At 41.3% G+C, this 21,815-nt stretch overlaps 1 protein-coding gene and 1 pseudogene across 15 annotated transcripts in view; one reads left to right on the top strand and one right to left on the bottom strand.

The window, feature by feature from the left end:
• The window catches only part of SOX6 (SRY-box transcription factor 6), a 481,944-nt gene that overhangs the window by 212,501 nt on the left and 247,628 nt on the right, over nt 1-21,815 (top strand). For 13 of the 14 annotated variants that reach the window (XM_081840681.1, XM_081840683.1, XM_081840680.1 and 10 more), the window contains one exon: nt 19,180-19,390. In XM_081840681.1, coding sequence (XP_081696807.1) covers nt 19,180-19,390 — 211 coding nt within the window. The remainder of the gene's footprint in view (nt 1-19,179; nt 19,391-21,815) is intronic. The other variant, XM_081840676.1, reaches the window with a different exon arrangement.
• On the bottom strand, nt 11,768-13,500 carry LOC309351692 (actin-histidine N-methyltransferase pseudogene; annotated as a pseudogene). The gene is made up of 2 exons: nt 12,973-13,500; nt 11,768-11,828 (listed from the first exon to the last, which is right to left on the bottom strand). The product of its transcript is annotated as an actin-histidine N-methyltransferase pseudogene (transcript).

Genomic DNA, 21,815 nt, shown 5'->3' with positions numbered 1-21,815 from the left:
CTTTAGGCAACTCTTCTTAGTCATGATATTTTCAAACTGAAATGACACAGTGCGTAAGAGATCAATGTCAGTAAGCTAAGCAGTTCCTCTTATATGTATACAGCTCTTCTTGAATGAAGTCATGGGATTAGCTCACCGCCAAAAGGAAATTGCCCCTGTTTATCATCATTTTCTTTCCGTTTCCTAATTTAAGTCTTGGCATCATTCACCTTATCAATTTTGTATAGTGTTTGTGGTCACGCCTATGAAGACTCTGTCAGTGATGGCTGAGCTGATACACTTTAATGTAATGCTAATTTCTTCAGGGAACTAAAGCAGCTTCCACCAGCCTCCAGATGTTTGGACTATAGCTCCCATTGTCTTTGACTGTTGACCATACTGACTGTTGTAGTCTAGCACCTGGGGGTTAGAAAAGGCTGTTCTAAAGTGTATTTGAGCTCATCAAAGCTAATTGCCTCTTTCCCAGTATGAGATCTTATTGCCATGATAAGAGTTCCACCCTGTTCACCATGCAGATAACATCATGTCAAGTTTGGTTTCACAACTCAGAACACCATTACCCCTGCCACAGACCACAGATGTCTGACTCTAATGACTGATGTGTTGTTCTTTTAAGTTCATTGGTTTCAGACCTGCCAGTGGAGTCCTGCACTGCAGAGGTGGCTCTTGTCTCACCTACCTTCTTTCCAGGACCAATGATCAAACACCTTAAATAATGTAATTTTTACTTGGCAATGAAGAGGAGAGAATGGCAAAAGCCATGTTATCTCCTTCTCATCCCTCATACTTATAATTGGACTTTGGACAAAAGCACCCAGAGCTTAAATGGAGGGCATCTCTCTAGAGCAGCTTGGTTAACACAATGAAACTTGTATAAAACATATTGAGGGAACATTCTTTCAGGCTGCGTGTGACACATCAGTTTGTGGGAAATTATTTCTATCTCTTTGTTAACCTGCAAACTTCAGATACACAGCAGCAGATGTGCTGATAGTTGGATAAAATGTGTCCCCTCCCCATAATTGTGAGAGAACTCCTAATAGGATTCCCAGACCTGCTGTGTTCCCCCAAGGTACAAACTATCTACTCAGGCTGTGTGATGAGAGAAAAATGTGTCCCTGAAGCCAGGTGTTAGGAGCTTAAAAAATTAAATGTGATCAAACATATATCTTATACAGTAACTGAACCTTTTATGTTCTTTGAAAAGTGGAGAGAGGAATAGTAAAGAACTCAAAAGGAGATGGGATGGGGGGGACGGTGTGGAACGGATTCTACATTTCAATATATTTGCAAATCTTCCTTCAGATTTACTTCTCTTTTTCTGGAGGAGGGGGTGGGTGGGACGCAACTTCATGTCAATACTTGCTGTTCCTTCAAGAAGCTGAAACAGCCACAAGTTATACTCCCATTATCAGATTTCTGAAACAGGTGCATGAACTTTGCTCGAGTGACTTAGCTTTCTGGTTTCACTTTTCTTGTTTCTGAAAAATACCCCAGCCTTCTTGGATAAAGTTCCTGAAAATCATTAGTAGTTAACCACATGTCCCTAAGGAGAGATCCAGTAGGCTGTACATAATTCTTCACCTAAGTGAGGACTGCCTGTGAGTGGTAGTAGTTGGTCCTAAGCAGAAACTGAATTCCTGAAGCTTACAGAGAAAAAAAACAAAAATCATGTCGCTTGAAATTATAAATGTCGATCAGTCAGAAAAAGTGGCGATATCTGAACTAATGGGGAAATACAACAGCTTAGGGATTGACCGCAGCATTTAACCTTCAATTGACAGGTGGGATCAAATACACCCTGACATAGGGGTGGGGTGGGGGGAAATGCATAAAAAGCATTTGTGTTGGTCTTCCACAGTTCCAGGTATTCCTTAATCATGGTGAGGTGTGAATTGCCATGTAGTGTTTCAATGGCTCTCCTTGGAAATCTAATTGAAAATTGATGTTTTTATTCTTGCAGCTTTTGGGGTCAATTCTACTTCTCTTACAATGGCAGAAACAACTTTTAAAAACCATTCACACCAAATGCTAGATGGGTGTCAAAGTGACACTGAAAGGTGCTGTTTATCTTCATGTCTACCATACAGTACTTAGCCTAGAGCAAGGAGCACAGAGAATGAGAAAACAACACCTTGTCATTATACATGTTATTAAGGGCCAGTAGTATCCAACAGGTTTACAAAACCCCTTTACAAATCTGAATTATAAGAACATTTCCCCCAGTTATAATCTTCCATGTCTGACAGCAAATTCGAATTTATTTATTTTTAATCATAGCTATCATTTTGTGCAAGACTTACAAATTTGGATTTTTGGGTCACTGCAACCCCAACTGCATTTGCAGATGTCTGCAAGCAACCTCAAAAACCTGTACATGTCCACTTTTTTTTGTTTACAGAAATATATTTACAAAATGTCTTCTTCAGGGTTGCCAGACAGCTCCAACAGCTCAAAACCTACCACAGACAGTGATTGAGAAACCAGCAACACATTTAAACGTTTCTTTAATGTAAGCAACTGATAACATGGGAATTAGCTAAGAACAATCTCTCTCTGGTTGGCACATGGGGGGGGGGGACCACTCCAAAAATTCTCCCAGAGTTGCTTGTCCACAGATCCAGAAGTGCTTTTAGGTGTGAAGAAGACCTAAATGATTTGTTGGGCAATGATTTTAAGAACTGTTCTGCTTTAATTGATTTGTTCTCTTCGTGCTGTTGTGTTATGATTATTTTGTAGTTTCATTTTGTAATTTGCATGTTCTTTGTAATTTAGATATAAATGGGATGTGGCTAACAATTATGAATAATAAATGCAAACTGCAGAATCCATAGGTACTAAAGTCATGGACATGTAGTTATCAGTCATTCTCCAAAGTCAGATGCCTAAGCCCTAGGACTGAATACAGCAATAAAACCTCACCAGAAAGTGAAGTCCAGAACCTCAGAGTGGCCACCAATTAGTCCCTGCTTTCCAGAGGACCCAACTCCAGGAGGCCGTGGGTGCTTGGGCACCCACAATAATATAATTGTGGGGGCCGGGCACCCACAAATCAGTGAGAAAAGCCGGCAGGCGGCAACAGTGCTGCTTCCAAAGAGAAGTTGTTCAGTTCCACCCTTTACCTCCAGCCAGCAAGGCACCCTTTCTGGGTGGGTGCTCAGATGCAGAGGCAGAGGTATGTGCAGGAGTGTGCGTGTGACGTCACATGTCCACATTGCGGTAGTGGGCACCCCTGCCCTTCTCTTTCTCTGACAATCTGAATGAAGAGGCAGGTCCATAAGCTTAGCCATGGAAGATGCGTGCATAGCATCTCACAGTGGAACTGCTGGGGATACACAGATATTTTGTTGTTGAAGTCGCCACTGCATGCTTTCTGACATGTTAGGAGATGCTGCACTTCTGAGCAAATCACTCATGTGAAGAGTTACATATTGGGGCCAATTCATAACGTATGAATAGAGGTTTTAGAGTGTCTACCCTATGCAGCTGTGTGAGATTAAAAAAAGAAAGTGGAATATGGAAATGGGCCTGAAAAAATTACTATACAAGTCATTTCCAGCATTCTTTGTATGCAGCACTTCTGAGTTATAACAAGAGTAACATATACTATATTGAATTTTAATGTTATCATTTTTTATTTTTTATTTTAAAAAAGACAACCACCACCAAACCCTACACATTGACTAGAAATGTTTTCAAACTTTCACTCCCTTTTGATATCAGGAATTGCTTTTCACTGAGTCCTTTGTGTGTTCTGAATGTCTGGAAGCCAAAATATTTTGTTTTAACTCCCACTCTATAGTATTTCCCAGCTGTGTACTTATATGGTGTAATAAAAGGATTTAACAAATGGGAAATAGCAGCTGCATTTGGAAATTCCTTTTGTGCTTGCTCTTCATTTGACAGATTCAGCAATGTGCAACAACTGCCATGTCAGACCTGGAGTGGCTTCCACTTCAAGTATCTCATCTCCATCCTGGTGGATTTTACAGTAGAGAAAATACAAAACAATTGAGTGGGGGTAGAGGCTGATCCCATTGCACAGTTGGATATACTGGCAGTCTGTTTCTATCCTTTGACAGTGGGTGTTGATGCTTATTTTATTGGAAAATATGGAGCTGCATATATATGTAACAATACACCTTTCATTCTTAAAGAATTGTCAGGTTTTATTAATTTAAAAGATTTTGTGTCCCTCCTTTCATGCAGATGAAACAATGCAGAGGTTTAAACCTTGCAAATCATGAGAGCTTGGAAGCAGTGTAAGAAATAGGCATATTTTGGGTATGGAAGGCAATTGACACATGAAAACAGCAAAAAAAAGTTTAATAGTCAATAATACAGTAATTATTAACTTATAGTATTATGGCTGTTGCTCATAGAGTCAATGCGGTGATATGCTGTGGATATTGATGTATAAATGAAACAAACTGAATGATGGATGAAAGTGCAATACTATCTCTATTTAGCAGTGGTTGCTCTTATCCTTCTCATTTCTCTAAAGTCTTTAGAGAATTTTGGGGGGCAAATAGACAGAAAGGGAAAACATCATATGGGGGAGCGTGAAATAAATGCAAACTTGCAAATTTGTAAAGAAGAGAAAATGAAGATTGGACTAGGTGGGAAAGATTGCTGAAGTGGATGTCTTATCAGCATACAGTGAGGGGGGGGAAAGTATTTGATCCCCTGCTAAATTTGCCCATTTGCCCTCTGACGAAGAAATGACCAGTCCATAATTTAATGGTAGGTTTATTGTAGCTGTGAGAGACAGAATAACAACAGGAAAACCCCCAGAAAGCCAGAAGACAAAAGTCAGAGATTGACATGCATTATAATGAGTGAAATAAGTATTTGATCCCCTATCAACCAGCCAGATGTCAGGATACCTGGTATCTTCACTGTATGTAACCAGCTGAGATTAGAAGCACCTGCTGTAAGGGAGAGGTCTTACCTGTAATCCCAGCTCATTACAGTACCTGTACAAAAGACACCTGTCAACAGAAGCAATCAATCCAGCAGATTCCAAAGTAGCCACCATGACCAAGACCAAAGAGCTGTCCAAGGATGTCAGGGACAAGAACAGGGGTTTTCCTGTTGTTATTCTGTCTCTCACAGCTACAATAAACCTACCATTAAAATTATGGACTGGTCATTTCTTCCTCAGAGGACAAACGGGCAAATTTAACAGGGGATCAAATACTTTCCCCCTCACTGTATGAGAAAGAAGGGGCATTCTAGAGGCTGACAGCCATTTGAGGTCATTACCACTGTTCAGGGAACCTACTTGGGTCTACTTGTGCTAGATAGTATTTCTCCGGCTTCCAGGGCTAGTTCAACCTTGACATTTTAAATTAGCACCACAGGCCTGCACTTAATTTCTTGGATTGAAGCTCAGTTGGTTTTCATGAATTTTCCTTCAGATATCTGTGCTTACATTTGTCCTCTTAAGTGTAGGTGGCATTGTACAGTGGTACCTTGGGTTATGAACTTAATTTGTTCCAGAGGTCCTTTCTTAACCCGAAACCGTTCTTAACTTGATTCTTAACTTGCTAATGGGGCCTCCTGCTGCCGCCGCGCAATTTCCATTCTCATCCTGGGGCAAAGTTCTCAACCCGAGGTACTACTTCCAGGTTAGCGGACTTTGTAACCTGAAGTGTTTGTAACCCAAAGCGTTTGTAATCCGAGATACCACTTATCCATGTTAAGTTAGTTGAAAGGAACGTTAATCATGGAATTAAATCAATGCTTCCTTCAGTGTTTGGGTTAGAAAAATAAATCCTATTCCATGTACAGAGTTTACTGATTTAAGGATTCAATTACCGGATGTTCATCTTTAGATTTTGATATAGTTTGAATAATGCATTTCCTGCTAAACCAAATTATGTTGATTATCTGGCTAAATCTTTGTAGCGTGTGGTTACATGACATAGTTCTGTAGGGTAAAACTGGTGGGACAGCAGAAGTAATTCTATCTGCATAGAGGCATTGGACAAATGAGGCATGTGCCACTTCTCCTTCGCATTGTGTATAGATATTCCAGTAGCAGCGAAATGGCTAGTTATGTTGGATGTAGCAGATAAATTGCACAGATGACTTCTTATTCCAGAAGTTGTTGGCAATAGGATAGCCATGAGCCATTTTACATAAGTAACACTTACCAAGTAGCATAAAGCAGGCCACAATTTGAATTCAGGCTTTAAAAGAACATTTAAGTACCCCAAGCAAAGATCTTGGCTGTTCTCTTGCCAAACCTGGGATCTGTAGCTGTACATTTCAAGCACATTTACAGCAGTCATCGCTTCCCTCAAAGAATCCTGGGTACTGTAGTTTAATCTTCACAGAACTACAATTCCCACACCCTTAACAAACAACATTTCCCAGGATTCTTTGGGGGGAAGCCATGTACTTTAAATGTATGGTGTGGATAATGAACAAGTCCCGCAGTGTAGATCTGCCCCTGGATAACTGACATACCTTGTCCTACCATTAGGCATAGTAAAGCAGCCAGCTCAGACATCATACATTCGATATCCTGAAAAGGCAGCAAATGGTTAGTTGTTTAATTTATTATTGTTATATTTTCCCTGCCAGGGAGTGAAAGAGAGGTCCTTATGGGACTTTCAGCATCATGTCCCAAGATAACTTGACTGGCCCTGGGTGCTGTGCACCTTGATTTGGGGAAGGGGGCCAGGAGCAGCATTTGCTGCTCTGTCTCAGGTAGCAAAATGTTTTGGGTTAGCCCTGATAACTTTCTGCCACAATGAATTGCAGTTTCAATAGACTAAGGCTGCAATTCCATACACAATTCCGTGGGAAAACATGCACAGGATTGTACTGTTGGGAATGAGGCCATGGGACTCAGTGGGACTAGCAAGTTAATTCACTGCATGAAACAACTGCAAACAACTACAGTTTGCATCACCCCCAGAAATCAGGTGTTAGACAGAAATGCTTCCAGTGTGAGGATGTTGCATCTAGAAAGGGTTGGTATGTATGCCTCTTTAGAAATTAATTACAGGGAATGAAACTTCAGCTTTTGGCTGGATGTACTGAGCTGATGGACTGTGTGTCCTTTTCAGTGGTTCTGAACCTCTGTATTTGGAAGCTCTTTCCACCCCCCCCCCTTTCCATTGCTGTATATTTACAATGTGTGTTTTGAAAGTAGCAGCATTTACATGCTCTAAATTGTTCAGTTTCTTTCCCCCTTTGGATGAGAAGGAATCAGGTATGCATGCTGATTAACACACTCCAGTCATTAACATGTGATTATGTGGGCTGCATATTGAGCACCTGCCAGAAGATAAAATCCAGTACTTTGCTACATCTGTGCAAGACTTTTTGCATTTCTTTTGTACTTTGACAGCTTGAGGGGGGGGGGAATGGGTTTTGTATCTTTGTTCAGCATAATGAAGCTGTGTATGTAAAATGTTTTCAGCGAGGCAGGAAAAGAAACCATGGACATTCGTTTCAGTTTTTGAGGTTACAAAAAATCCAATAGCAAGGACTTTCACTGCCCTGAAAGTGAGACATGAATCAACTAACATGCTGTATCACTGACATTCACACGCAAGTTACAACATTCCCGCCTGTTTATAAGGATTATCTTTTCTGGTATTTGGCCAGGGATATCCTAATTCATAACAGTTTTATGAGATACCTTTATGTCTCATAAATGTCCTCTTTTTATGTGACTCTTACACACGGTTCAGCAGTGTTTACCATACAGAAACACAAGGGCTATATTGCTTTCTCCCAACATTCCTCTGCAGGTGCTGCAATGCATGCATAGGAGAGCATGTTAAATGTGTACAGTGAAGGATTTGTATGTATGGGAGTAGCTAAAATAATCCCTTTTTATTGTGGCTTCTACAATGGAATGCTAATGGCATTTACAATGTGTAGTTTTGGTGTGTGAGCAAGGCTGCTCATTTTACTCTTAAGTTAAAAAGCCTTCATTTTATTCTCTTGCTCTATGTGTGAACAATATATGTATATTTTAAAAATATTCCTTTCCATGGGTACAGAGGGGAAGCTATCTGCTCCGTCACCTGGAGCGGCGCACATGCTGTGCACCCGGGGGCGAGGCTAGCCGCCCGCGGGAGCAGGGTGAGCATCCCAGGGGGGCAGGGCAGCGATGTCACTCCTCCTCAGTGATGACACCTGGGGGGGACCGCACCCACCGCACCCTCTTCCTCCGCCAGTGCATGGGTAGAATGCTTTCTTTTGGAAGGAAGTTCCTGGAGGCATGTTTGGGTGGAATCTAAATGGTGCCTTTGCACTCACAGATAGGGTTTTGATCCAGAGAAGGTAGAGAGGAGATAAATTTGGTTAGTCCCTGCTTCTCCCTGCACATCCCCTATACTACCTTCCACCCTATTCTGGAGGGATCCCCAACTCTCTGAAGATGATTTTCACAGGGAATTGGGGCTTCAGGGGGTGGGGGAATGGAAGAAAATGCCCTCCCCTCCTCTTCCATTAGAGATGCCTCTGCTGGATTAAAAGCCCTTCTAAGAGTGCAAGGACACCAATAGGACTCCACCTTTTGAAATTATTTACGCAAAGTCCTTGGGCGTTCTGGTCATTTTGATACATGGGCTTCAAATATTTGAGTGATTAACTCTCTCAGTACTTCAGCAATATTTACTTGGCTATGTAACATTCCATGGAAATGTGTGCCCAGGATCTAATGGAAGAGAGCTGCTGGGTGGAGGGGGTTGTTTCATGGGACATGTTACCGACAGGGGAAGGGTTAAGCAGTCCTACCAAATGGCCATTGGACTGTTACACATGAATGCTGTGCAACACAAAACTTTGTCCTGGTTATTCCTTCTCTGTTTGTAAAACAGACTTGACTTAGAGATTCAGCTTTATAGGAAAGCTTTAAAAAAGAAATAAAAGTGGAAATACACACTGAAACTAGTCATTTATATTTTTTGTGGAACCAGGATAACTTGAAAACTTTATATTAACGTGATGACTATATAACATTTTTGGGTGTTTGTGTGTGTAAATATTTGCTTTCATTATATGTTAACTCCATTGAGATCCAAGTGCTAGCCTGCTGCCATATTTTGGAATAAAAACCATTCTGAATATCCAACGTTTCTTGGGTGTTTAGATGCTTGTGTCATATTAAATGCAAGGATTGATAAATATCTCTTCATAACTGAGGCCCCTCAACTGCATAGAAATGAGGACTCAAGCAACTCATTCATGTTAGTAATATTTATTTTCTGCTTTGCTGCCCACACATGCAAATGCTTTCTTTGAACTCCTATAGAAATAGCAGTTGCCTTGTGTTTGCAAGTGTTCTTGTTGGCTACTGAACAGGAAAGCTACTGAACAGGAACTGGAACAACTTCCAGTTTATGATTGAAAATTAAAGTACAAGTTACCATTTTAGCCTAGTTTGTTTGTTTGTTTTTCATTTTGTTGTTTTTACTGATCCCCTTAATATGTTGAAGCAGACAATAGTTTGCCAACAGTCTACAATCTGTTGAAAGGTATTTTTCTGGATTTGGCTTACTCAGATAAGATTGAGGCATGCACAAGGTTATAATTTAAGAGATTCTTCCAATGAACAGGAGATCATGACAGGATAGGAGTATGCTTTTTATCTGATTCTGCTCTTAAGGTAGTAAGGACAACCAGCTTGTTGTGGTGATCCCTTCATAAAGTGTATATTTAGTTATTGCTTAACTGAGCCTAGGATCACTGGGGGCTCATAGAACCAGAACCTGTTTCAGTGGCTATAAATTAGCTCTAGGATCCACAAGGTTGCGATAAAGTATATTTTATTTCCATGAACTATAAAGCATGTGAAATAAAGTGATGCTATATGATTTGGAGATACTGGTTTACATTGGGATCAGGCTGCAGGACCAGCCTTAGGCACCAGTTTATTCTGGATCTTTCTGCCTTGTTTCAGCACCATGTACGTTCATTAGCGGAGGCAGTATGTCTCTGAAAATGCGTTGCTGGGGATCATGAGTGAGAAAGTGCTGTTGCATTCATGCCCTGTTTGTGGGTTTCCTAGGAGCACCCAGTTGGCTACTGTGAGAACAGAATTTTGGATTTGCTACACCACCGGTGCTGCACTTAGGTTGTTCTTTTAGCAATTTATATACCACTTAACACCATAATGCTTCAGTGGTATACAGCAAGGTTAATGTAACTATCAGTTGAAACTAAATCGACAACTTGCTGAAATTAAAAGGTTTTCACTGGTCTGGAGAAGTTCAATAGGGAGGAGCCTGTCTGATATCATCTGGGTGTGTGGGGGGGTGAGTTTCACAGGACTGGCCCCATAATATTGAAGGGAGCCACGTACAACCAACTGTGATTAGAATGAAACACACACACACATATATATTGAGAGAGAGAAAGAGAGAGGTGTGTGTGTGTGTGTGTGTGTGTGTGTGTGTGTGTGTGTATAACAGCCACTGGTTTAACTGGCATTCGTAACATGAGTTGGACTGTACCTGGTTTCATTTGAACCATGACTGTGGATGCTCTCAGTGAAACTCGCTAAAGGTCTGGTAAAGTGGATTTGTATGGAGGGAATAACCACACACAGTCTCTGAACCTGGAATTAGCTGCATGTCCATATGGGGATCACATGCTAAGAGTTACAGATAGGTAGCCGTGTTGGTCTGCCATAGTCAAAACAAAACAAATTCCTTCCAGTAGCACCTTAAAGACCAACTAAGTCAGTTCTTGGTATGAGCTTTCGCGTGCATGTACACTTCTTCAGATCTGAAGAAGTGTGCATGCACGCGAAAGCTCATACCAAGAACTGACTTAGTTGGTCTTTAAGGTGCTACTGGAAGGAATTTGTTTTGTTTTGACATGCTAAGAGGACCAACTGGCAAAGCATAGATGGGTAGTTTTATGCAGAAAGTGTGTTCCATTGATATTTTGTTGGAAAACAACATTGTTGTTGGCATCTGTCTGTCTTGGGAGACAATAGAGGAGTGTGCCTTGTGAGGGTGAAGTCAAACTGCTGGAAGGTTACAGTGCCTGCTGTGGCTATAGAGACCTATATGGGAGAGACATGTTTTCTTCCAGCTGGGGCAAATGAAGGTGTCCAATTGTGCCGCTGCAGATGCACCGTGGTGTTTATTTTCTTTGTGCCCCTCCCAGCAGTTCTTCCTCCTCTCATCACTGTCTGTATGGAGACATTGCCTGTCTGAATATGGAAAACACCAAACCTCCACCAACAGCAAGGTTACTTTCTCTCTGTCTTGAAATAAAATGTATGAGGACGCTGAGAGAAAGTAAAGGAAAATAACCTGAGACTTTGTTGATCAAATATATGGGAATACTTCAGACATTTGTGTCAGGCATGTAACACAATTATTACTGAAGTGATTTGCCTTTCAAGTAGCTAATCTAATAGGTGGGTCAGATTTCCAAGGAAATGTCAAGGAAAGTCCTTCCTTGCACCTCTATTTCCCACCTGTCCAGTTTGCACCTGCAATTTTCTGTCAGCTCAGATCTAGTTGTTGTTAGTACGCAGAAAGAGTGTCCAGTTGCCTCATTATCATCTCTCTTCTGTCAAATTCTCAAGTAGCTTTAAAATATCTTTACGTGCCTGTTTTTTAATATTTGTTCTGTTTTCATTTTTAGATGTTTCAGACAATGTCCTTCCTAATTCATGGGAGCTGGTTGGTTCTCCTGCAGGAAAAATGTGTTTGCTTCTAATTTAGATTTTGATAATATACTTCAGCTATTATTAGATAAACTAATAGTCCTTCCATTTGCTTGCTTAATCCCTTGAATACCTTTCTCCCTGTGCAGTTCTCTTCTCAACTACATGCCTTCTGTTGCTGATTTGAGAAGCAAATAAAGATCAGAAAGAAAACCCACTTGGTGCCTGGTATTTTTAAAGGGGCAGTACTTATCTGAAGTGAAGGTTGTCTTGATTCACAATATTCGCCTTTCCAATGTTTAAAGGACCAATTTCCTTCCAAATCAATTTAGGATGAGGTTGTTTTGATAATGGATCCAATGCAAAGAACTGGACATTGTGGTTTTCCACAGAGGAAGAGGGCACCAAGATCAATCATTATTTTTGCCATGATCTATATGAATAGAGGGACGTGGGTGGCACTGTGAGTTAAACCACAGATCCTAGGACTTGCCGATCAGAAGGTTGGTGGTTTGAATCCCCGTGACGGGGTGAGCTCCCGTTGCTCGGTCCCAGCTCCTGCCAACCTAGCAGTTCGAAAGCACGTCAAAGTGCAAGTAGATAAATAGGTACCACTCTGGCAGGAAGGTAAACGGCGTTTCCGTGCACTGCTCTGGTTCGCCAGAAGTGGCTTAGTCATGCTGGCCACATGACCCGGAAGCTGTATGCTGGCTCCCTTGGCCAATAAAGTGAGATGAGTGTTGCAGCCCCAGAGCTGGTCATGACTGGAACTAATGGTCAGGGGTCCCTTTACCTTTACTTATATGAATAGAGGGAAATTCCTTTTACTCAGAGCAGGCCCACACAGGGTGTGGGGGACTCCCTGGTCCTGAATGGGGTAACTGTGCCCCTGAAGGACCAGGTGCACAGCCTGGGAGTCATTTTGGACTCAGCTGTCCATGGAGGCGCAGGTTAATTCTGTGTCCAGGGCAGCTGTCTACAAGCTCCACCTGGTACGCAGGCTGAGACCCTACCTGCCCGCAAACTGTTTCGCCAGAGTGGTGCATGCTCTAGTTATCTCCCGCTTGGACTTCAATGCACTCTACATGGGTCTACCTTTGAAGGTGACCTGGAAACTGTGGAACACCCTCCCTTCAGTTGTGAAGGAAATAAGCAGCTATCTTATCTTTAAAAGACATCTGAAGGCAGCCCTGTTTAGGGAAATTTTTAATATTTAATGCTGTATTGTTTTTAACACTTGATTGGGAGCCGCCCAGAGTGGCTGGGGAAATGTGGGTGGTTCGGCCACGGCAAAGTCCGGGTGCAGCCGGTCGAGCGGTGACCTGAGGCGGTGGCCCATGAGCAGTTCAGCAGGACTCCGCCCTGTGGCCGCATGAGGGGTGATGTTGCCCATGGCTTGGAGAATTCGGTCTTGAGAATACAAGGATCCCAAAACTGAATTTTTCGCTGATTCAACAGTCATCAACAATTTTCTGGGAACCCAGAGAAAAAGCTCTTCTGCTTTTATCTCTCTCGTAGCTTTCAAACCAAAACCCTCTTCACCAAAGTTAGCCACTTCAAAGCCCTCTGTAGATGCACCATTCTCTCTGGCCCAGTTAATTAGTTCAGTGAAATAATCTTCTCTTTTCCCATCAAATACGACAGACAAACCTTTCTGTTTTTTACGGATTCTCTCAACAAGAGCTCGGATCTGTTGATACTCTTCCCACTCCTTTCCAGGACCTGGAGTTGGACTGCTACATTTTTGTAATAATTCACTAATTAGATTCAACATTTCTTTTGGAGAGACTGCTGCCGTGGCTCCAGTGCCTGACTTCTGAATTTTCACTCTGCTTTTCTTCCCCATCTTCCAACTGAATAACTTTGTAGAAATAGGCATACTGTCGAGCTGGGTGGGGTATAAATAAATTTATTATTATTATTATTATTATTATTATTATTATTATTATTATTATTAACTAAGTTAAATCCATTAATTTCAGTGTGATTTGTGTTTATCATACAGAAATGACAACCTTTCTTCAGTGGTGTCCCTGAAGGATAGTTTATAGAAAATAAATCATCTGGCTTTTCAATACAGAGAACTGGTTAACACAGGATGGTCATGGTTTGGTTTTGGATTTATGCACTCCAAATTCCTTTACTTCTTTAAACCAGAAAACCAGAACCAGAAAATTGTAGTTGACCTTCAGACCAGATTGAAACTTACACTTTAAATCAGTGGTTCTCAAACCTTTTCTCTGGGCCACTCAGAATAAAAATTTCCTCACACTAACATGGGTGTAGCCAGGATTTTTGTAAGAGGTGGGCAGGCTTATGTTGGGGGGGGGGCATAACCTCAGGTTGTATTGATTTGTATTGATTTAGGGGGATAGCTGCCCCCCTGTCCCCTCGGCTACGCTCATGCATGCCACACCAATTTTTTTATTGATAAAAAATACTTTGGAAACAAAAAGAAACAACTATTATACTACACAAATGTTTAAACATTTCTTTGATTGTCCTTGAATCTTCTCACCGCACTTGCCACCCTCGCCTGCCACAGCAGTGTGGTGTACTACACCCTTTGAGAACCACTGCTTTAAATCCTGGGTTTTGAGGGCAAAGCTTGCAAACCACAGTTTGCTGGTGCAAATGTAGTAGAAAACTCTTGTTTGCATAAACTAGAAAAGGTGAATTGGAGTGTGGAAGGAGGGAGTTCACAAATTTGTGGTTGGTTTGGCTATGGGGAAAACTAAGTGTTACATGTTAAAGTATGATTCTTTTGCTAATACTGTAAAGGCTTCTTCAGCCAAGCCTTACTTTTTGTTTCTTCTAGCACTGCACCAAAGCATTAGCATACATTGTGCTTTGCTTATCTAGATGAACTGAAGCACTCTTCAGTTCCATTGAAATAAAAGACAGCCAATTGCTTCTGCCCCATTCACTTCAGTGAGTGTCTTTCCCTATAAAGGTAGGAGTTTCTAAAAACAAGATTATTAAAAGCAGAGAGATAGTTGTGGAGATTTTGCATGACTTTGTTGAACCATGTTGTATGGCTGACTGGGTTTGTGCATTCTCAGTGATGCAAAGATGAATTTTAAATGACTATATTGGTAAATAGAATGCATTTTCAGCAGTTTTACAAGTGCTGCCTCCTTTGTAGGTGATGGCAACAAAGCCATGCCATGCATATAATGCACCAATGAATGATGGTTTCTCATCAACATCATCTCCGAGGTCAGTGGCCCTTAGTAACCACAGTTGCCCATTGTTTGTTGTTTGTTCTGCTATTTGACACAGCCACTCCTTAATCTCTACGTGTTTACAGTGAGAATGCATGCCTCACAATGTTGCCAGCAGCTAACCTTTGCCAGCACACTTAACTTAGAGACTTTTAATTTGACCTATGGCTTATGTCCATGGGATATTCACTTGATGATATTCTCATCCAAAAATGGAAATGATTGTATTCTCATTTTGAAAGGATGCCATTATAACTTGACTAGCTTTCTGTAATGTACATTTGCAAATGAGCTTTTGTTTTTGGTGGGGAAAGGAGTGAAAATGAATTGTGGAGCTATTTATTCTATAAGATTAAGACATCACTGTTGTTGAATGCTAAACCTGCAGCAGGATCATGTGACCTGATAGGGAATGGCTGCAGCTCAATGGCACAGCACGTACATTGCATTCCAAAAGCTCCAGGGTTTCCTGAAACCCTGGAAAGCTGCTGCAAGTCAGGGCTGGGGAACCTTTTGCAACCCAAGGGCTGCATTCCCCTCTGGGAACCTTGGGGGGGGGGGCACATTTCTGGGATGTGTGACATAAGTGGGCAAAGCAGTGAATTAAAAATTTACCTTTGTGTAGTAGGCTACTTTTTGCACACTCATACACCCTTTTTATCATCTGTCCAGGCAAGCAGGAGTCATTATCTGAGTTCAATGGCACATTTTGGCCAGGGAGAAGTACTCAGGGAGAGTCTGAAACAAGGCCAGTGAGGGGTGTAGCCTGAGGATAGGGAGTGTGGCCTGACATAGAGGCTTGAAAGGCTAAAATTGGCCCCTGGGCCTGAGCCCCATTCCCCACGCTGTAGAGTGGCAGTACGGAACAAGATGGATCAATGTTCCGATTTGGTATATGGAGCTTTCTATGTTTCCTATCTGTTTCAAGGCACTAAAAGGCCTTTTCCAAAACAAATGATGACCAGTGCTGAATTAGCATGTTGGAAGATTCAGTTCATTTTATTTGCTTATAATGAAAGGTTGTCACAAAGAGATAACCCAAAGAAACAATATAACAGTTGAACAACATAAGAAACTTAATACTCACAAAATGTGAAGGGCTGCTGAGATAGTGGCAACTCTTAGGACATTTAACACAGCACAGGATATACAGTTTGGAGTTATTTTAACAATACTGTATTATATCAGATAGTCGGCAAGACCGGAAACTGCTATCAACTGGACACATTTGTTTCTAATCTTAGAGGCAGTCACAGCAACAATAATTTTCTTGTAACACACATGCTCTTGGAACCTACAACAAAGGTCTTTTCAAAACAAGGATTCCCCCATTTGTATGCGAACAAACACAAGGAAAATCCTGGTCATAATCTGTTCCTAAGTGTTGTCTACAACACACAATACCAATACAGTGTCATTGTGAATGGTATTTTCAACTATCCCTTGCCCACTCACGCTTTGTTGTGGGTTTATTGGGTTTTTAACATATTTAGCATCCACATGGGTAGATGGCATTGTTTGAATTCATAAGGATGAAAAAGCTTTGTTCATTGATGAATGCCAGGTCTTGAAGGCATGCTTGTCAAGCATGATCAATTATTAAAACGCTCACACAATATTGGTATCACAGAAGTATACCCAAAATCTATATCCCATCAAAAGTTGTGTTACAACTTTTACATTTTGCATTTACAATCTCAAGTGTTCTCAGTGACTCCATCAACAGAGGAAAGATTGAAAATCTTGCAGTTGGTCCACAAAACTTTATTTTCAGGTAATGTCTGCCCAACAGTCAAGAAGCTGTGTTTGCCTGGGCCTTAATATAGAAGAGGCTGTGTGCAGCATTCAGGGGTGAACCTAGGGGTTGATTAGGTTGGCCCCCCACCAGGGGCACATGCCCAGGGATGTGCAAAAATTTGCGCCTCTCCATCTGGCTCAGAGTAGCTCAGAGCCTGGCTGCCTATGCACACCTAGACTATATTTCATTGCCAACATCTCCTTGCCAAGGGTGCATATGTGTGTGTGCTGATACAGCTTCTTGCCAAGGGCACAAGGGAGCTTAGGTATGCCTCTGGCAGCGTTGCAGCTGACGTCCCATGGGGGTACATATACAAGCCCAAAAAACTTATTTTTATTAGGTTGCCTAGTTCTCACAGTTCCACTATGTATGTTAATTGGTCAACAAAGATGCACAGATAACACAAATGGCTGTCTTACTACTGGAAAAGTTTATTATTGCTAATGCAGTTTGGGAGGAAATTCAGGAAGGTAGCATATTTTTTAACTGATTAATTGATTAATTAATTGATTTTTAGAATTCACCTCAATAAAAGAAAGAAAAGCTATACCGGATCAGGTTTTAATTTGATAATATTTATTTCTATCAAGCTTTCAGATTCTGGAATTGACTAAATAGTACATTACTTAAATGTTAGGAGCCCTTTTTGTTACTATTAAATTGCGAAAAAACACTGAAGATTTAATAGAAAGGAAGGATTTCTCCCCTCCCCCAGCCGTGAACCAGAAGTAATTGAAAAATGTGAATGGTGATTAAGGCTGTATAGTTTGGCTATGAGCAAATATCAAAACAAAGACTGAAATTCTTCAACACCATTAACTAGTATTAACTAGAAGCCCCTTAATTCTTTGCTGCTGGGGAAATTCTTGCAGACCATGGTTTTTAAGAACCTACCATTTTACATGGAAATCAGAGACAAAGATGCCTAGCATTCTACTGGGGTGACCTCAATGGGTATTTCATAGAGATAACCAAATTTTCTTGAGTATCTGTTTTCAGACTTGCTTTTACGTGGAGCAACTAAGGAAATTGCATAATTTTTTTCTGTCCTTTGAGTCCTGGACAGGAATCACAGCTTAGTAGGTGCCATATAAAAGCTCCCAAACACTGATTTTTAAGGTTCTGGGGGGAACTAAATGGTCACTGAAGTAGCTCACAGGGCAAAGCTCAGGGAAAGTCCTAAGCCTTGGGAGCAAGGGAGCTGTGCAGTTTCTGAGACTGCTGACCTGACTGAGCTAAATCATACTTAAATTGCTGTGCATACGTTCCTGATGCCCTTTCCCTAGCCTGTGTGGCCGCAAAGAGTACTTGGGGGTTGTCACTAGTCAGCCTGCAGGCGGGGGGGGGGGGGGCAGGGTTTTACAATATTTAAAGGGTTTCTGCCTAAGCCATAGCTCAGTTAGTTTCCTGAGCCCACCAAGCCGAGGAAGGCAACCGACTGATGGTTAATTCTTTATTGACAAACACATGCACTTACAGCAACTTTTAAGGTGCACTTGATACACTCACACACATGCTGCTATTGCCCGCAGCTGGCCTTAAGTCTTCCACTCATCTGATGGAGTGTGCGCACGCAACCTGAGACATCTTCTGTACAGAAGTCATAGCTACTCTTCCGTCTTCTTTCTCCTTCCTGGTTCTAGGAAGGAACCCCCTGCAGGGCAGGGGGTGGTGGGGATTCGACGGGCTTGCCCCTCACCTGAACAGCCTTTTTCTGTGCTTCTGAACCATCCTGTGCCCCTACCTCTGTCTCTGACTGCCCCAACCTTTTATCTCCCCCGCCCTCCTGGCTTTTGCCTTGTAGGTGTTACCAAACCCCATAAATTACTGACCCCCTTTCTGGCCTACTTTCCCCTGCCACACATTCATCACAGAGTCCTGCCTGTCCCTGTCAGTTAGTCAGAGAGCTTCCTCTTGTTGGTCAGTCAGGTTACATCACATCTTTGTTGGCAGGCTCACCTGGCACCTTCATTATATATCTTTAGGTGCCAAGCAAAATTGTTTCTCAATAACCAGGCCTTTGGCTGATTAACATTCTATGTCCTTTAAATGTTAGGGGGGTTATTGGTTTGTTTTTATTATGTATTTTGGGTTCTCATTTTGTATTTTCATGTTGCCCTATGATATTCAGATGAAGGTTGGTATACAAATTCAATAAAATGAATAAATAACTTTCCTGAACTGTTTTGTGTGGGTTCCCTCGTTTCCCAGAGTCTTCGCGTATAGATTTTGGAGTCATTGCACACTTTCTTCTAGTAGCCTAGATTTATAAATAGGTATGTAAGAAATCTTGAGGAGGCACAAAACAACAACAACAAAAAGAACACCTTACTGAAAAATTGAGGTGTCTGAGTTTTTTGGTCAATAGCAAAAGCAAAAATAAAACTAAAGACTGTTTTGGCTTAGGTCAGGTTTTTTTAATGTTCAGTTGCTGTTATGTAATAACAGATATTTCTGAGATCGTGCGGTTTCATTTATTCTTGCATTATTGTCTTGTTTCTTTACAGGAGTCAGAAAGTAATAAGTTATGTTCCTTATATTCCTTCCGAAATACTTCTACCTCACCACATAAGCCCGAAGAAGGAGGTCGTGACCGCAGCGAGCTAATGACCAGTGTTAATTTCGGAACTCCAGAACGCCGCAAAGGAAGCCTTGCCGATGTGGTGGACACACTGAAGCAGAAGAAACTCGAGGAAATGACCAGAACTGAACAGGAGGGTATGTACAGAGATAACATATTTTGATTTCCTTCTCTTTAGTTGATTTCAGCCCTTAAGGTTATAATTGGTAAGGTGGATTTACACCTAAGACTTTAGTTCACCCATGTTTAAAGGTCTACTGCTAAATTTCATATGGAATGTTTGTATTCACCCCGAGTCAACACACACACACCACACACACCACTCATAGTGTGAAATAATACATGAACTTATTTATAAATTTGTTTTGTACAACGTAATTAATTAGACTAGATTTTGTTTGAGAATTCTGTAAAATGGTATAAATGGTATGTGGTACTTGTACAATACCTTCTTTTTATGATACCAGGTTTCATCTAGTAAGTAAGTGGATCTCAATTTATTTGCCATTCTGTGTTTAGCACTTTCAGGAAATTCTGATGCATGGCCAAAGTTGACAGGGTTTGGAAAAATGCAAGTGAGGGAAAGATATTGCCTCTGACAATTCCCCATCTCCCATTTGGGGATATGTGTTTCTTTGGTATATGAGACCTGCTTTTAAAATGGCACCAAGAGCCTCTTAAATTATGCTTCCATAAATTCAAAATGTTCTTGAATGAGGCTGAACTTTTGAAATGTTTGGTAGCTAGGTAGACAGCTTCCAACAGAGCCTTTGTATATTTATGCCACAATCCCAGTGCAATGTTTTATATGCTTTTGTCTCGTTGGTTCAAGTAAGATTTAAGCATATGCAATTATTTGATGAAATTAATTCTGTGGCTTCTGCCCTTCATGAAAACTTCCCTATGTTTCAAAGGACAATTTGTGGTTCAACTGTGGGGCCTTGAAAGAAGAAGAAACAGTACCCTACTTAAGCGTAAACAGATATTTGGGTCTCCACTACATCTGCTTACATGTTACACTGGAGCAAAAAAAATTTATGCTAAATTGGAAATTATTGCATGCAATCTATTTCAGATATAAATATATTTGTTAGAATTTTCCTTGGGATTAGTTTAGCGTGACAGAGTTTGAGATATGCCAGCCTTGCCAGATGTTAGTGCAGACTTCTTCAATCGGGTGCCCTCCAAATGTTTTGAGCGACAATTCCAATCAGCCCCAGCCAGCAGAGCCATGCAGGGTAGGGCTGATGTCAATTGTTGTCCAAAGCTTCTGGAGGGCACCAGATTAGGGGAGGTTCAAAATTCAGATAGTAGGCTCAGGCCCATGCATTTTCATGGCAGGGAAAGGAAAATGGGAAAAATCCAAAACGTCAGGATTAAGCTCTAACACTGCATTTATAAATGGAGAAAAAACTATATGTAGAAGTAGCTCCATGACAGATTCTACATCCATTTCTTGGCTTGGTTTCTATATGACAAATGCAAAGTTAAATATGTTCTGTATAGGTGTCTTAAGCATCACTACAGTGATACAATGTCCCAGATTTTTCACAGCCATCTGTCTTCAGACTTAGAGGTTTGAAGTTCTCCCCCCCCCCCCCACTTCAAAATAAATTGTTGGCTTCAGTTGGATGGCTAGACTAGTTGGATGGAATCTATTTTAATTTTAATTTTGCTCTGGCTCACTTTTCACAGAGGTTTTTTTTAAAATGTTGTTGATCACATTGCAAGGTAGCTAATACTTGTTTCAAGAGTATTTTGGATGTTCTGTTGTATAGCAGTGTGCATGCAAAGATCCGCAAGATCTGTGTTTCAGGGGTAAGCTTTATTTCATTCCCTCCCCCACCCATTAAAAAAAATGAGCAGAACTACATTCATAGGATGCTCCTGCTGGAGGAAAGGGAATGTGGTTTTTTGCTCCTTCCTCTTGCAGACCCCTCTACCTCTTGAAAAGCTACTGTGGAGGGTTGGTGAACCCTCTATGATGGCATGGGAGGTGGCACCATCTCCGCCCGCCCCTGATGTGTGATTGGTGAATCAGTGGAAATTGTCTCTTCCCTCTTTCTAGCAGTGAGTCTCTGCTGGATCTTAGCCCATTCTGCAGACAGAAGGACTCTTTCCATTCATGGAAGGGCAAGTTTGGATTCAAACCATTGTATTTATGTTGAGTTATTTTACACTCTTGGCTGGCTTTTGCAAATGAGGGAACTTAAGTGCCTGTTGCTAGAAATAAGCACTGAGAATGTACAATGAAAAATTAATTTACAACAGATAGTGTCAGCCCTATGGTATAATACTACAGAATTTCAGACACTGAATATTAAGTCATTAAGGCATGTTTCGGTTGCTCATGTTTTGGTTGCTCATTTGGTTACTGTTCAAAAAGTATACGAAGCCTCTTGGACAGGCATAGGCAAACTCCAGCCCTCCAGATGTTTGGGACTGCAATTCCCATCATCCCTAGCTAACAGGACTAGTGGTCAGGGATGATGGGAGTTGTAGTCTTAAACATCTGGAGGGCCGGAGTTTGCCTATGCCTGCTCTCGGAGTTGTCATCAGGCA

This window comes from Podarcis erhardii (assembly GCF_964252035.2).
Source record: "Podarcis erhardii genome assembly, chromosome: 1".
NCBI classification, from domain to species: domain Eukaryota; kingdom Metazoa; phylum Chordata; class Lepidosauria; order Squamata; family Lacertidae; genus Podarcis; species Podarcis erhardii.
This window is presented reverse-complemented; position numbering and strand designations above follow the sequence as displayed.